The sequence below is a fragment of the Periplaneta americana genome, chromosome 8 (genome assembly GCF_040183065.1).
Source record: "Periplaneta americana isolate PAMFEO1 chromosome 8, P.americana_PAMFEO1_priV1, whole genome shotgun sequence".
In the NCBI taxonomy this organism is placed as follows: Eukaryota; Metazoa; Arthropoda; class Insecta; order Blattodea; family Blattidae; genus Periplaneta; species Periplaneta americana.
In genome coordinates this window covers 75,818,266-75,832,758 of record NC_091124.1, presented here as the reverse complement: position 1 = coordinate 75,832,758, position 14,493 = coordinate 75,818,266, and the positions used below count along the sequence as shown (strand labels likewise).

The following is a 14,493-nucleotide window of genomic DNA, read 5'->3' as shown; positions in this document are numbered from 1 at the left end:
TTAAGAACAAGTGTACAATCTCAAGTAAAAAGATATTAATGTCATGTTTTGTTTCTTAGAAATGCAAATTTATTTGAGAATTGTTTACTCTCAAGCTTTACTTATACGAATTTTGTTAATATTCCATTCTGTGTAAAATTCAATTTTTGTCACGAAGAACAATCACAAATATTTGTACTGTTTCCTATTGTTCTGTAAACGTGGCTGACATGTTTTAGGATTGTTAGCTGCAGCTTAATAAATTTCGGATTCTAATAAAAATTGACGTTTGACACTAGAAAGACCACCGTACAGCACTCAGCGGTCTCATCGTACTAGATTATATCGCAGTTTATTATTCCTGATCGTCACCGGCGTAGCTCAGTAGGCTGATGCGGTTGCCTTCCGATCCGGAGTTGCGCTCGGGCGTGGGTTAGATTCTGACTAGGGGTTGTTTACCTGGTTGTGTTTTCCGAGGTTTTTCCCAAACCATAAGGTGAATGTCAGGTAATCTATGGCGAATCCTCGGCCTCATCTCGCCAAATTTCATATCGCTATCAACAATCCCATCGACGCTAAATAACCTCGTAGTTGGTGCAGAGTCGTTAAATAACCAAGAAACAAAAAATAAATAACCAGAAACCTGGAAATGAACGTTCAATAAAACTGACTTGTCGAGACAATCCCAGTGACGTGGTTTCTAATTTTGTTGCACACCGAATATAGGCTACTTCTTCATTCTTCATTTATGAAACAAAGTATAAAGTTTTATAACATGTTGTATAATGACGTTAAACTTTTGGAGACGATACATTTTAAGATTGTATTAAAAACATTTTACTATCCATCCATATTATAGAATAAGTGATTTTCATGGTATGCTTAAGAATGTGTTGCTTTGACTTATGTTGATTGTTTCTTGACTTAGTTTGATTGTCTGTAGACACAAGTCATACTTAATAAAGCATATCCATCCATCCATCCATCCATCCGTCCATCCATCCGTCCGTCCATCCATCCGTCCGTCCGTCCATCCATCCATCCATCTACTGCAGCCGTGGCGAAAAGGCCATGGTGCGCCGAGCCACTGTGTGAGCTGCAACGTGCATAGCACCTATGAGGGAGGCGGACAACCGAAGGGGAAATTAATGTTTAGGACGTGTAACGAAGAAAGAAATGAACAAGAAAACATAGGACACATTATCACAACCTAAAATTAACTGTCTTCAGAATGTCTCTGCGACAGAATTTCAAAATCAGGAATTATGTCACTTACTAACAATCGTAGTTGATCACGAAGGTATTTGTCTGTCAGTCGTGATCTAAATTTGATTTTTACTATTTTCATTGTTGAAAATAATTTTTCACAAACGTAAGTTAGAGCGAACATGGCTTCAACAGAGCAAGCGAAAGAACGAAGCTTCAAATATTTATTTTTTTCCAAGATTTGAAAAGTTCAATATCTGTCAAGTCCTTACATCTAGCTTTCATTTAACGTCACATTGTAAATCTGTGAGTTTAAATTGAAAATCTAACCGCATTATTCGTACATCTGCTGTAAAAGAATCGACGTACAGAGATGATAATGATAATAATAATAATAATAATAATAATAATAATAACACTTAACCTTTTAATGTTTCATCAGTAACATGTAGTAACTTATAATGCCGTTTTATGTTATACAACCGTTTTCCTAGTAATACATTTAATATTTTCATCATATTGTAAGCAAAAGAATGCATCCTCCCATCCTACTTGAAACTTTCGTTTTTTATAGAGGTACATGGTTTCGAGAGAGATATTGCGACGATACGTCACTCGCAGGTCCGAGACAAATACAAATAGAACGGAGTTTGACTCCGTGAGTAAGAGGGTGGGGGTTGTAGGTAGGAAGCTAGAGAAAAGCACTGCGAGCCACAATGTGCTCGTGAGTCGCATTTTCGCCGCGGCTGATCTACTGTATTTGTTCCCTTTACAAATTAAAATAAGTATAGTTGCAAAATACCTATTAAAGAATTACTTTTAATATAAAACAACCATTTGTGTCTACAAATATGGAGTATTTTTACTTTCGTTTACAGATTTATGAATGAATTAGAAGACAATTTCAGCACCTTGTTTGTTGGCATTCTTCTGATACTCATGATTGCACTTTGTTTCGCCTCTTTTGCTGCTGTACTGGTGAGTATTATTATTTATTTTCTATTTGTATATGTATGTATGCATTTATTCACACTGCAATGGGTATATACCCGGTGGCAGTGGTAACTAATTACACTCAATAATGACAATAATAAACTTATTAATTAAAATACAGTTAATAATACCAATAATTAATACAAATAATTAATACTAACAATCATTTATAATAATAATAATAATAATAATAATAATAATAATAATAATAATAATAATAATAATAATAATAATAATAGGGAATATCCTAAATTAAATGAAGCACGATCACTTAAAATAACATTTAAAATAAATCTAATTTGTATCTTAAGTCTAAGTTCGAACTAAAACCCACGAGTATGATATGTTCTTATCTGCACAAGTACCTTTCCACATTACACTCATTTCGCTGTCAACTCACTCACTGCACTGGAACTACGACACATTTCACTGATTCTATCCTGATTTCAGTAACACTTCAAAAACATTTCACTGTTCAAATACTTTGCACTGCCACTATAAACTATAAAGCTTCCCTGACAGGAACACGTTTCACTGAGACAATACACTTCACTGACAAAACATAATTCTTCACTGATACAACACTTCAATAACAAAATATCATTTACATCCTTTACATACTGTGTATAATTACCGTCTATTAGTAAAGTCCTTAAGCCTATTTTAAATACGTTTTTGGTTGTTGGTAAAGCCTTTAGCAAGTCTGCAGGTAAAGCATTCCAGTCCCTGATAGTACGATTTAGAAAAGAAAACTTTCCAGTGTCCGTCCTCTGTCTTCTTTCCCTCAAGTTATATGAGTGATCGTTCCTTGAAGAGTAATTTGGCGGTTGCAACCTATTTTTTATTTCTCTCCAGGCAGGCTCACCTCTGTATGTTTTGTACATTGCGCATAATCGAATTCGTGTTCTCCTGTCCTTGTATATATCCATACTAAATATATGAGATAGATGTCGCCTGAAAATATCAGGAAACAAATATTTCTTTCAAATCTGCAAACTATTCACAGGTACTGAAACAATCATGGATACGTGGGCGCAATATTATATCTAGAAATAGTAAGAGTATAACATTCCCTTCTCCCAAAACGATGCTCACAGCACTTGCCAAAAAATAAACTTACGTGTAGGCATAATTTAAGGAACAAAATAATGTCTGCATTAATCCTATCTATATGCCATATGATTTGCATGTAATATTATGAAGTCACTCAAATACATCGTGTCCTGCTTAGAGGGATCGAGAAATAAATGCTCACTATTTAAATCAGATGAAGATATTGTTTTGATTTACATCTGACAAGACGCAGAAACTGTCCCAAGTTTATGCACCAATGGTTTAAAAACAGTTGCATGTTCATGCGCATGCTCACTAACGTTTATCGTGGAAACAAGCCTGGCGCCATTCAGTAGAACATTCCGTCATTGGGCCATTCTTCTTCATCGAGGCAACAGTCACAAGGAATGTGTATCTGGACATGTGCTGAACTTTTGTTGTTGATCAACTCCCTCAGGATCGGTTTTTCAGCAACATGGGGCTCCACCCCATTACTCTGGAGCAGTGCGTGGCTTCTTGAATGCAAACTTTCACAATAAGTTGACAGGAAAAGGAGAACCCGTGCCTGGCCACTTAGGTCAACCGACTTGACTCCCATGGACCATTTTCTGGGGCTTTATGACGAATGATGTGTATCAACTTGGTACAGTTGACACTTCGGAAAAACTGAGACAACGCATTATAAATGCAGCTGCGCTAATGGATTCAAATGTTATGGAACACTTGGCAGAAGCTTGAGTACATTTTGGATGTCTTCAGGATAGCTCGATGCGCACACATAAGTTGCACTGACTGTTCTCCGAAAATCGGAGAGCTTTTATATCAAGTTGTATGAAAGTAATGTTATAAAACCATTATTTATACTTTAAAATTAGCACTTATTTCTCGATCCCTCTAAGCGGGATAAGGTGTACATAGCTGTAGCGTATATGGCATATGCATTCTGAGAAAATGGTAGTGCACTGACCCGTAGTTCCGTTACGCGTTCTTCCCTACTGTACTCCCATTCAATTTATTATTCCAATTATTTATTTCACTATTTCTTCTTTTTTCTTCCATTTCCCTTTCCACCTCCATTTTTTCATTTATCTATTTCTTCTTTTCATTTTTGCTGTTTTCTTTCTTTCTCTACCCCTTCGTATCTCTCTTTCCAATTACTTTTTCCATGTAGGTGTCCTTTATTTCTGACTTATCTACTCATATTTTCTGTTTATTTTTCCCTTCATTTTTACTTCTTAATTTCCTTATTCCTTCGTATTCTTTTCGCTGCTTCCTTTCTCCAATTCTTGAGGGCTCTATATCTTTCATTTGTTCTCACTTTCCTTTCTTTCTTAATTTATTCATTGATCTGTCATCTCTATTTTCTTTCATTTCCCCTTTCTTATTTCTCTACTTCTTTCTTGTTATTTTCTTTCTCCTCTTCATTGTTTGATCGTTGTATTTCTTCTTTCCTTTTTTTAATTTTTCTTTCTTTCTATAATTCCTGACATATTTATTTTTTTGTGATCGCCTTCTACCTCTGTTTCTCGATTTTCTATTTATTCCTTTCATTACTATCTTATTTGATGTTTCCTATCTTTCTGTTAGTTCTTGATTCCTCTATTTTTCTCGTTTCTTATTTTTCCTTTCTTTACACATTTCCTCATATGTATCTTTTTTTCATTTTTCTTTTCTCCCCGTATTTCTTGATTTCTCTTTTTCCCGCTTCTTCTTTTCTCCTTCTTTTCTCCATTTCTTAATTTCTCTACTTGTATGGTGGTTTGAAAAACAAAGTGTTTCTCAGGAATCCGCATACTTTAGAGGAACTCTACGCTAATATTGAGCATTAAATAAGAATTAAAATGTAATTCAATGAGTGAAAATATAACATTCTCGCAATATCAAGCCTGTGTATGAGGGGAAGGACGACACTTCCAACATCTACTGTAAGGGAAGTTTCATAATCCATTTCTGCTTCCGTCGTCATAGGGAGCATTTTACCGGCTGATACTTTACCTGTAGCGCAGCTAGATCGCGTGCTACGGCAGCCATATATATTAAACATTCTTTAATAATCCATACTATGCCATATTGTTGGTTAAGCAAATATATTACTATTTTGGGAATGTATGCATGACATATTACATATAACGATACTTGTACAATATTTCAAATTATATGCGATTTTATTTCAGGTCCCCTTATAACCTCCCTTTTAAATAAAGTATTTTGAATGCATATAGTCTAAAATCTATGTTAGAACAAACTTAATTTATATTCCAATTTTCATATAAATCGGTTCAGCCATTATCGGGTGAAAAGGTAACAAACATCCAGACAGACATACACACAAAAATAAAAAAAAAGCGATTTTTGGTCTCAGGATAGTTAATTATACATGTTGACACCGATTATTTTTGAAAAAGCGAAAATTACAAGAAAAAATATTTGGTTACAGATTTATTATTTTTTATAGATGATTGTGTATGCCCTCGTGGAATGACTAAAATTAAGTTTCACAAATATTATATGTATATATTTACTTACTGGCTTTTAAGGAACCCGGAGGTTCATTGCCGCCCTCACATAAGCCCGCCATTCGTCTATTTACTATAAATATTCTATTGCTAATCATAATTTGTGTCCTAAGTTCTAAGATTTGCTAATGCACTAATGCCTATTTTTAGGAAATGGAAAATCCGTTTAACTTGTCACAAACAGCGGGAGCGTACATATTATACACGGTAATCATCGTGATGTTCTGCTGGTTTCCAAGCGAACTCAGTGATCAGGTAAAAGTATAAAATACATAATAAAAAGTAAGTTAATCATATCAATTTCCAACTAAATTATTTAGGAGTTGTATCAAGATCAAAATAAAATTGAATGTTATTCAGTACAAGACATTGCTTAGGTATAGAAGTAGAGAACATTTCTCAGTAGACCTCTACTTTATACAGATTGGAAAATGATATAACTGTGTAGATTAAAGGGGGCAATAAAATGCATTACACTACTTAAAAATGTGCTATATGTTTTGTAATTTAGTGCATGATTAATAAATTAGAACAATAGAAACTCTACGTAGTTTGGGAACAGTGTACTGGCAGCTCATCTACAAATACACAAATGAACTAATTGTACGAACTGAATAGCAGCTTTCTATCCCTTAGTCACTGCAGCAGGGTTGCCATTTTTCCTAATAGAAGGAAATAACGATACGTGTTAATAAAATTACTTACTTTGCAAGAATGTAGTTCGTTTTATTGAAAAATTTCTAAGCTTTAAATAATTTCTCAATAGTTTCTCTATTGCTAAATATCAAAATCAGAATTTTTTAGACAGTAGTTATTGAGTAAAACAGTGTTAACTTTTGTGCGCCTTTTTTCTGCGAAAACTATTCATTTGGGACTAATATGGTATTCGCGAGCTCAGAACGACAAGGTTCTATCTGACATTTTTTAGAAAAATTGAGATTTTTGTTGCATTGAATTCTGCTACTTCACAGCTAACTACCATATAAATTATATGTTGATACCTCAATTATTTTTCGTGATAAAGTTAGTTTGAAAAGGTTTTTATCTGCATTGATTTTATTAACAACCAAATTTTTAAAATGCTCTCCCAGAACCTTGTCATTCTCAACCCTCGAATTGCAATTTTTTATTGTGCTCTATCCAAGGAATAAACTGTTAAATCTCCACAGTTACATTGCATCTATCCTGAATATTCAAGCACATTCGATTTTGCCTTACATTTATTATCAATAAAATAAATTAAAATAATTGTATTGAAATTTTTCATTGTACTATGCAAATTATTTCTTCTAAATTATAGTTTAAAATGAAACTACAATATTTTAAAATCCACACACAGAACATAAATAATATTTATTATTATTATTATTATTATTATTATTGGTATTATTATTAATGGTATTGCTACTGCTGCTGCTGCTGCTGCTCCTGCTACTACAACCCTGGTTTAGTAGCTACTTTTATGATTGAAGCTACAATAACTAAGTATGGGATCTGAATTTAATTCACTTGTTTCCGATTGCTTTATTCGAAAAAAAAATAAGAGAGCAACAATTTAAAACTAACATAACATTCTCATATGATTCTACAAAAGATTTTACTAATTTTCTCTTTACTGGCATTTATATTCCTAAATATTTTCTACTACACAATCTGCCAAAGTTTCTGTCAGATGAATCAGGAAATCCAGGTCGTACAAGGTGGGGCATGGGAAGCAACTGTTTTTGGAATGGCTTGTACTCGATCATTATGACAGGGAGAGACGTGCGGCATGTGATATTCCATTCCGTGGCTCATAGCATTTCACCTGCAGTCGGCATCATGGAGCAGTGGACGCATGTTTGCGTATGATTGTTTTGCTAGGATTGTCGAGTTGGTGACCGTGGTACGCCGTAAGTTTTGCTACAGATTGAATATTAATCGGAATGATTCTGTTCCCGTGCGTGACATAATCTTATGTTGGGTTAACAATCTTTGAACAAAAGGCTCAATACTCAAGAATAAACCCCCCGGCCCCAACGTAGAGTGCGTACTCCGGAAAATGTTGAAAGAGACAAGCGATAGTCTACTGCGCAGCCCAGGACGCTCTGCTCGAAGACATTCAGCTGAACTTGGAATCAGCAATCGTACGGAAAGACGGATTTTGCATTACGATTTACATTTACATTCATACAAGATGGGTGGTTGTGCAGAAATTCAATGTACACGATTGAATTTCGCACAGGAAATGCTTGCACTCCACGAGCAGTATGAAAACATGAGTGATGAAGCCTATTTCCACCTTAATGAAGCCGTTAAGGGCTATATTCATAGATATTCTTAGCGCGGGCTTCCGGTGGATGATGAGCGAACTAACGTTTTTTGTATTCATAAACCAGTGTTAGCGATGTGATATGATATGAATCCTGTACAAGTAATCAGTCGATAGCCGGGGCTAGTTTAGGACACTCGTAGCGCGGGCTAGCGAAATGTCTATGCATAGCACCCTAACAGACTGAATTTTCGGTATTGGGCTGCTGAAAATCCGCGATACTTACACGAAACACCTCTGCATAGCCCTAAAATAACAGTTTGGTGCGCGGTGGGACAGTTTGGAGTCATCGATCCCTACTTTTTTTCAAGAAAATGGGGTTATAATTACTGTAAACTCTGCGTTACATTGAGATAATTAAAACCTTTTTCATCTCTGAGTTACAAAGGAGAGGTACTGATCATCAACGTTTGTAGTTTCAGCAAGTTGTTGCTACGGCGCATATCGCCAGAGCGTCAATGACACTTCTTTGCCCCCTGTTTCCCAATCGTCTCATTTCGAGTTTTTGGTGATGTTTCATGGCCCCGTCGACCCTCTGACCTGTCCACATGTGACTTTTTTCTATGGGGGTACCTAAAGTCATGTGTTTACGAGGATAAGCCCCAAATATTAGATGAATTAAAGGACGCGATACGTCAACACAACAACCACATCAACAGAGATCTTCTGGAAAGAGTAGAGGTCAATTTTCGTCAGCGCCATCAACAATGCATCAACGCAGACGGACATCACATGCCAGATGTAATTTTCCGCTCATAATTGAAATGGTATGTTCTCACAAATGTTGATCTGCCAATAAATTGTGTTGAAAATAAAAACTATTTCATGATTATTTTAAAAACAATTGGTTCCTATGCCCCACTCTGTATAATATTTCTTATAGCTTATTTGACAATTGTGTGTAATCAGTGCAAAAAAGAGATTTATTTGCAACATGTTCGCTGATTCAAGTAGTCCATAATTGGTGTGGTCAGGAGATAATTTTAATAATCCGAATTTGTTTCTGGATGAAACAATGTGCATAGAGCTTCGACTAAATAACTGAACATGCTATACTACGATTCGCTTAAATTTTACATCTCCATTCTAAAATTTCCCGTGAATTTGTAATTTATAAGTTATTATTATTAATTGTTAAGGGCAGACAATAATGTATTTTCCAATGTACACAAAAAATGTGACAAATTCAAAGTAATATGCTAAACCATATGTTTAATTGTGTACACATCCCATAACTTAAACCAGCGTAGCAGAAATATTGACAATTATTATTATTTTTATCTTCAGTCATTTCCAATTTAGACGAGTTTTGAATTACGACATCATGATTAAAATGTGTATACAAATTAATCTAACGTAGATATATGAAAATAACAACACTAAAGAAAACCTTATATCCACCAGCATAACTCAGTCGGCTGAGGTGCTTACCGAAGATCTGAAGTTGAGCTCGGGCGCGGGTTCGATTCCCGTTTGGAACGATTATCTGGTTGGGTTTTACGAGGTTTTTCGGAACCGTAAGGCGAATATCAGATAATCTATGGCGAATTCTCGGCCTCATCTCGCCAAAACCCATCACGTTAAATTCCCATCCCATCTAAATGACTTAGTAGTTGATACAGCGTCGTGAAATAACCAACTAAAATACTGACAAAAATGCAAGAGAATAAGCAATATTTCACATGTATTATATATATATATATATATATATATATATTCGGGAAGTCAAATGCATACCGAGATCAAAAAATGAGAATTAGTTCTGTGTTTTCAGGCTCAAAGAGTTCGAGACGCGGCCTTTGCCTGCGACTGGATTGGTGCCCCTGTTTCGTTTCAGCGATCTCTCTCATTCATGATTGCCTGCGCCAACAAGGAATTCATACTGACGGCTGGAAAATGTGTGCCTGTATCCAAGGAAACAATGGTTAACGTAAGTGCTGTAATTCTCGTAACATTACCATTTTGAGTTACACTTGAAGGCAACTGGTTGTAAAGTTGATACGAAACTGAATGATGGCTTTAATTTTATTAAACAGTTTCATTACTCACTCGCGTTCAAATATTATACGTCTGAATAATGCTCAGATAGTATTCTCAACTATTCTATATAGTTATTTCTAATAATGATTAGTAAATATCTAATACCTATCAACATTATTTCTTCAATTATACAATACAAAACCATATATTGAATAAGCTGTCGAGGACAACAGATAAGGGGTTGTCCTCCAGCTTGGGGATTGGGCGAAGGACTAACTCCTCATCAACGTAAAAAACAGATTGTTACGAAATTAAAATATAAGCCTTCCAATGGGACTGATTTTCTGACACGACCACGGCAAAGGAATGAATCTTTGAATGGAATGTTACAAATCTATATAGAACAGGAGGGGTAACATTAGTAGCAAAAGAACTACCTAGATATAGAATAGACTCTTTGAAAGTACAGGAGGTTAGGTTAGATGCGAATAGCATATCATAAATAGGAGATTACTTGTTGTATTATGGGAGAGGAAACAGTGATCACCAATTATTAAGAACACGATTTCTTATCCATAAAAGAATAAAATCAGCAGTAAAAAAGGTCGAATTTACCAGTGACAAGTTATCAGGGCATGGCATGTACCATGTATGGGCGAATCCAGAAATGCATATAGTGTGTTAGTTGGGAGTCCGGAGGAAAAAAGACCTTTGGGGAAGCCGAGACGTAGGTGGGAGGATAATATTGAAATGGATTTGAGGGAGGTGGGATATGATAGCTGAGACTGTCTTAATCTAGCTCAGGATGGAGACCGATGGCGGGCTTATTTAAGGGCGATAATGAACCTCCGGGTTCCTTAAAAGACATTTGTAAGTAAGTATAGAATACAAAATATACATTGTACTTCCTGTATCATTTAAAATACGAAGAATCTATTCTGCACTTTCAGATCTATTTGACCTGAATTAAATTTTATTCAGTCATAAAATGTAATGACCAGAGATATTACTATAAAATTGCATGACTTTATTCCTCAGGTAGTATATAAACTGTATATAGAAGGAAAACCCATTTTTATGTTCTTTGAATATAGGCTAGTTACTTACAATTTAATCGGTTATAGGATCAATTTTTGTATGGTTGTGTCGTAGAAGTTAGCCGCTTGAGATCGGAACCAGAGTTTGACAGCCGTCTGCAAATCTCTGTTGATTCCATTACGACAAATGTCTCAATTCCTGTGGGGAATATGTTGAAAAATAGATAAACAATTGCTGTGTCGGTTTCAATAAATGTTTGCAATGAAATTGTGTTTTCTTTCTGTTAACGGCCTCGGTCAAACATATTGTATGGCCTTCATTATCGTCAGGATGTCTTAAGTTCTACATGGTCGAATTTTTTATTTGGGTCTATGAAAAAGTCCGGTTTTTCAAAATTAATGGATTTTTCTACGAACGTTCAGGCTACAAAGATAGCATCACTTATAAATCTGTTCTTTCGGAACACTTTGTGATCTTCGCTGATTGGTAGATTGCCCATATTGGTCAGTACTTGACCGAAGACTTTCTTCACTAAACTGAGGAAGGAAATTTTTCTATGGTTTATTGGTCGCTTCTTGTCACACTTACCAGAGTACTACTTGTAGTAGAATATACCAGTAATGTTTGGAAAGACAGTGAGTTATTTGTTGTGTCAGGTGGATCCGATAGTGGTGAAGATTAAGCCACTTAAAAGAAGCATACATATTGGTAAAGCACATGGAACATACTTTTGTCCTAATAGTAAATGAACGTTTAACATGATACTGTTTCTTTCACTCTTCATACACATCTGAAATGTATAAATAATAATAATAATAATAATAATAATAATAATAATAATAATAATAATAATAAATAATCATCATAATAATGGTTTATTTAAACTGGCAGAGTAGATGTAAATTAGTAAATGGGAACAGAACAACAGGGTTAAAAGTCAAGTGTGAGATTTTCTGGTGATGACTTAAATGAAGTTCAACAGATAGAGAAAACTGAAATCGCCATTATGGTTATTTCTTGGAGTATGTGCCTGAGAATGCCTTGTTTATAAACCTATTCTAATGATAGAACATAATTAAAAACACACTGACTATCAATTTATAAATTAACTTGTTGTCTCTATTACTTCAAATAATTAATGAAATAAAGTCTTTAGAATTCAGTAATAATGTGGACACAATTACTACTGATATCTACTATTTCACAAGTATTTTGCAAAAATATTATTATTTATGCAAACTTCATGTTAAATAATACCAAAAGGTTATTTTCAATGCTTATACATACATACATACATACATATATACATACATACATACATACAGTACATACAGTACATACATACATACATACATACATACATACATACATACATACATACATACATACATACATACATACATACTGTCGGTGAGTCAGGAGAAGACGAGAGCGGACTGAGGAGGAAGGGATGTGAACAGATAACGTACGACAACACATGCAATATTTGTACTGCTGTAAGCGGAAACATCAGGTCTCCTTCTTTTCAACTTATCTTTAATTTCCATACGCATTGTTACTCATGATTCCTGCACGAGTAATAACCTGGATACTGGGATGCTTATCTGAGCGATGTTCATAATAATCAACAGCGATAGTCAAGAAGGTCACATTCTTTCCGCTCGTCTTCTCCTGAGTAACGGACAGTACATATAGTCGGTGACACAGAAGACGAGCGCGGATTGAGGAAAAAGGGTGGTTAATAGATAACTTTACGACAACACGTGCAATACTTGTACTACTAGTAAGCAGAAACATTATTTCCACTTACTAGTAGTACAAATATTGCACTATTGTCGTAACATTCTCTGTTAATTACCCTTTTTCATCACTCCGCGCTCGTCTTCTCCTGAGTCACCGACAGTACATACATACATACATACATACATACATACATACATACATACATACATACATACATACATACATACATACATACATACATACGTGTTCTGCTCATAGGCAGGTCTTTCACTGCAAACCCAATATTATCCAATCTTTCCTATTTTCTGCCTTCCTCTTATACTCCGCATATGATCCAATTATCTTAATGTCGTATATCATATGATATCTTCTTCTGCCCCGAACTCTTCTCCCGTTCACCATTCCTTCCAGTGCATCCTTCATTAGGCAGTTTCTTCTCAGCCAGTTACCTAACCAATTCCTTTTTCTCTTTCTGATCAGTTTCAGCATCATTCTTTCTTCACTCACTCTTTCCAACACGGCTTCATTTCTTATTCTGCCTGTCCACTTCACATGCTAAATTCTTCTCCATATCCACATTTCAAATGTTTCTATTCGTTTCTATTCACTTCGTCGTAATGTCCATGTTTCTGTCTCATACAATGCCACAATCCACACAAAACACTTCAACAATCTCTTCCTTAGTTCTTTTTCTAGAGGTCCGTAGAAGATGCTCCTTTTTCTATTAAAAGTTTCCTTTGTCTTTCCTATCCTCCTTTTGACTTCCTGGATGTAGCTCATGCTATTGCTTATAGTACATCAATGTTTATAAATGATAAGTAAATCAAATGTAAGTGCCTGTCATTTTCATTATCCTTAAAAGTAATCAACATGTTTTTTATTTCTTTACAGATGATACAAGAATCAATGTCGCTCTTCATGTTTCTTCTTCATGTAAGAGAGAGAGACGAGGACCAAGGCTAGGCAGCAGTTAACGGCTATTATAATTGGAGTAGATTTTTTTAGCATGTATTAGATGCCTTTTTAAATTTTCACACTTGTAAATTATTTCTACATGAATGCTGGACAGATGTAATGAATATTCTATCACAATTATACCTCGCATTCCTCTTGTAGGATATATCTAATCGAACATTTACAAACGTAACAATAAACTATCTGTAACAACAAGCACATATAAACATCTGTAGGGAAGTCACATATACCCATTTATGTGTTAGATTTCTTATATCATATGCTACATTTTTTTAATACCTTAAGTGCTCATATTTATATCATTGTGTAGTGTATATTTATTAAAGAATATGTATTTACATGAATTCGTGTCTCGGGTTTATGTATATCAACATGACTCCCAATGAAATGGTTTTATTTTAATTGCTTCGTGTGGAGACTATGTTAAAAGAATTTGCGAGTTCGCTTAAAATTTAGTTTACGAAGAAAATGGAAAATAACACCTTTTTTAATCGAGTGATATTGATAAATAATTCGGGGAAAGTCTTTGTAAATCTAAGTTGAGGAAGAAATAGGAAAAATAACATAAAAATTATAAAAATACAATTGAATTACGTGGGTATGAATACACGGGCAGTATTCAAGAACGTCATGTCAGGAACTTCACTTTCACTTACATCCGACTTTTGTAGGTAGAAAACGCAGAATTCTTATTCAGAG

At 34.8% G+C, this 14,493-nt stretch overlaps 1 protein-coding gene across 1 annotated transcript in view; it reads left to right on the top strand.

Moving 5' to 3' along the window:
- Window positions 1-14,075, top strand: part of LOC138704304 (odorant receptor Or2-like) — a 28,802-nt gene extending 14,727 nt beyond the window's left edge. Inside the window, exons 4-7 of the mRNA XM_069832168.1 lie at window positions 2,064-2,163; window positions 5,898-6,002; window positions 9,833-9,988; window positions 13,711-14,075. Of these exons, the coding sequence (XP_069688269.1) occupies window positions 2,064-2,163; window positions 5,898-6,002; window positions 9,833-9,988; window positions 13,711-13,782 (433 nt within the window). The 3' untranslated portion in view covers window positions 13,783-14,075. The remainder of the gene's footprint in view (window positions 1-2,063; window positions 2,164-5,897; window positions 6,003-9,832; window positions 9,989-13,710) is intronic.
- The last annotated feature ends 418 nt before the right edge of the window (window positions 14,076-14,493 follow it).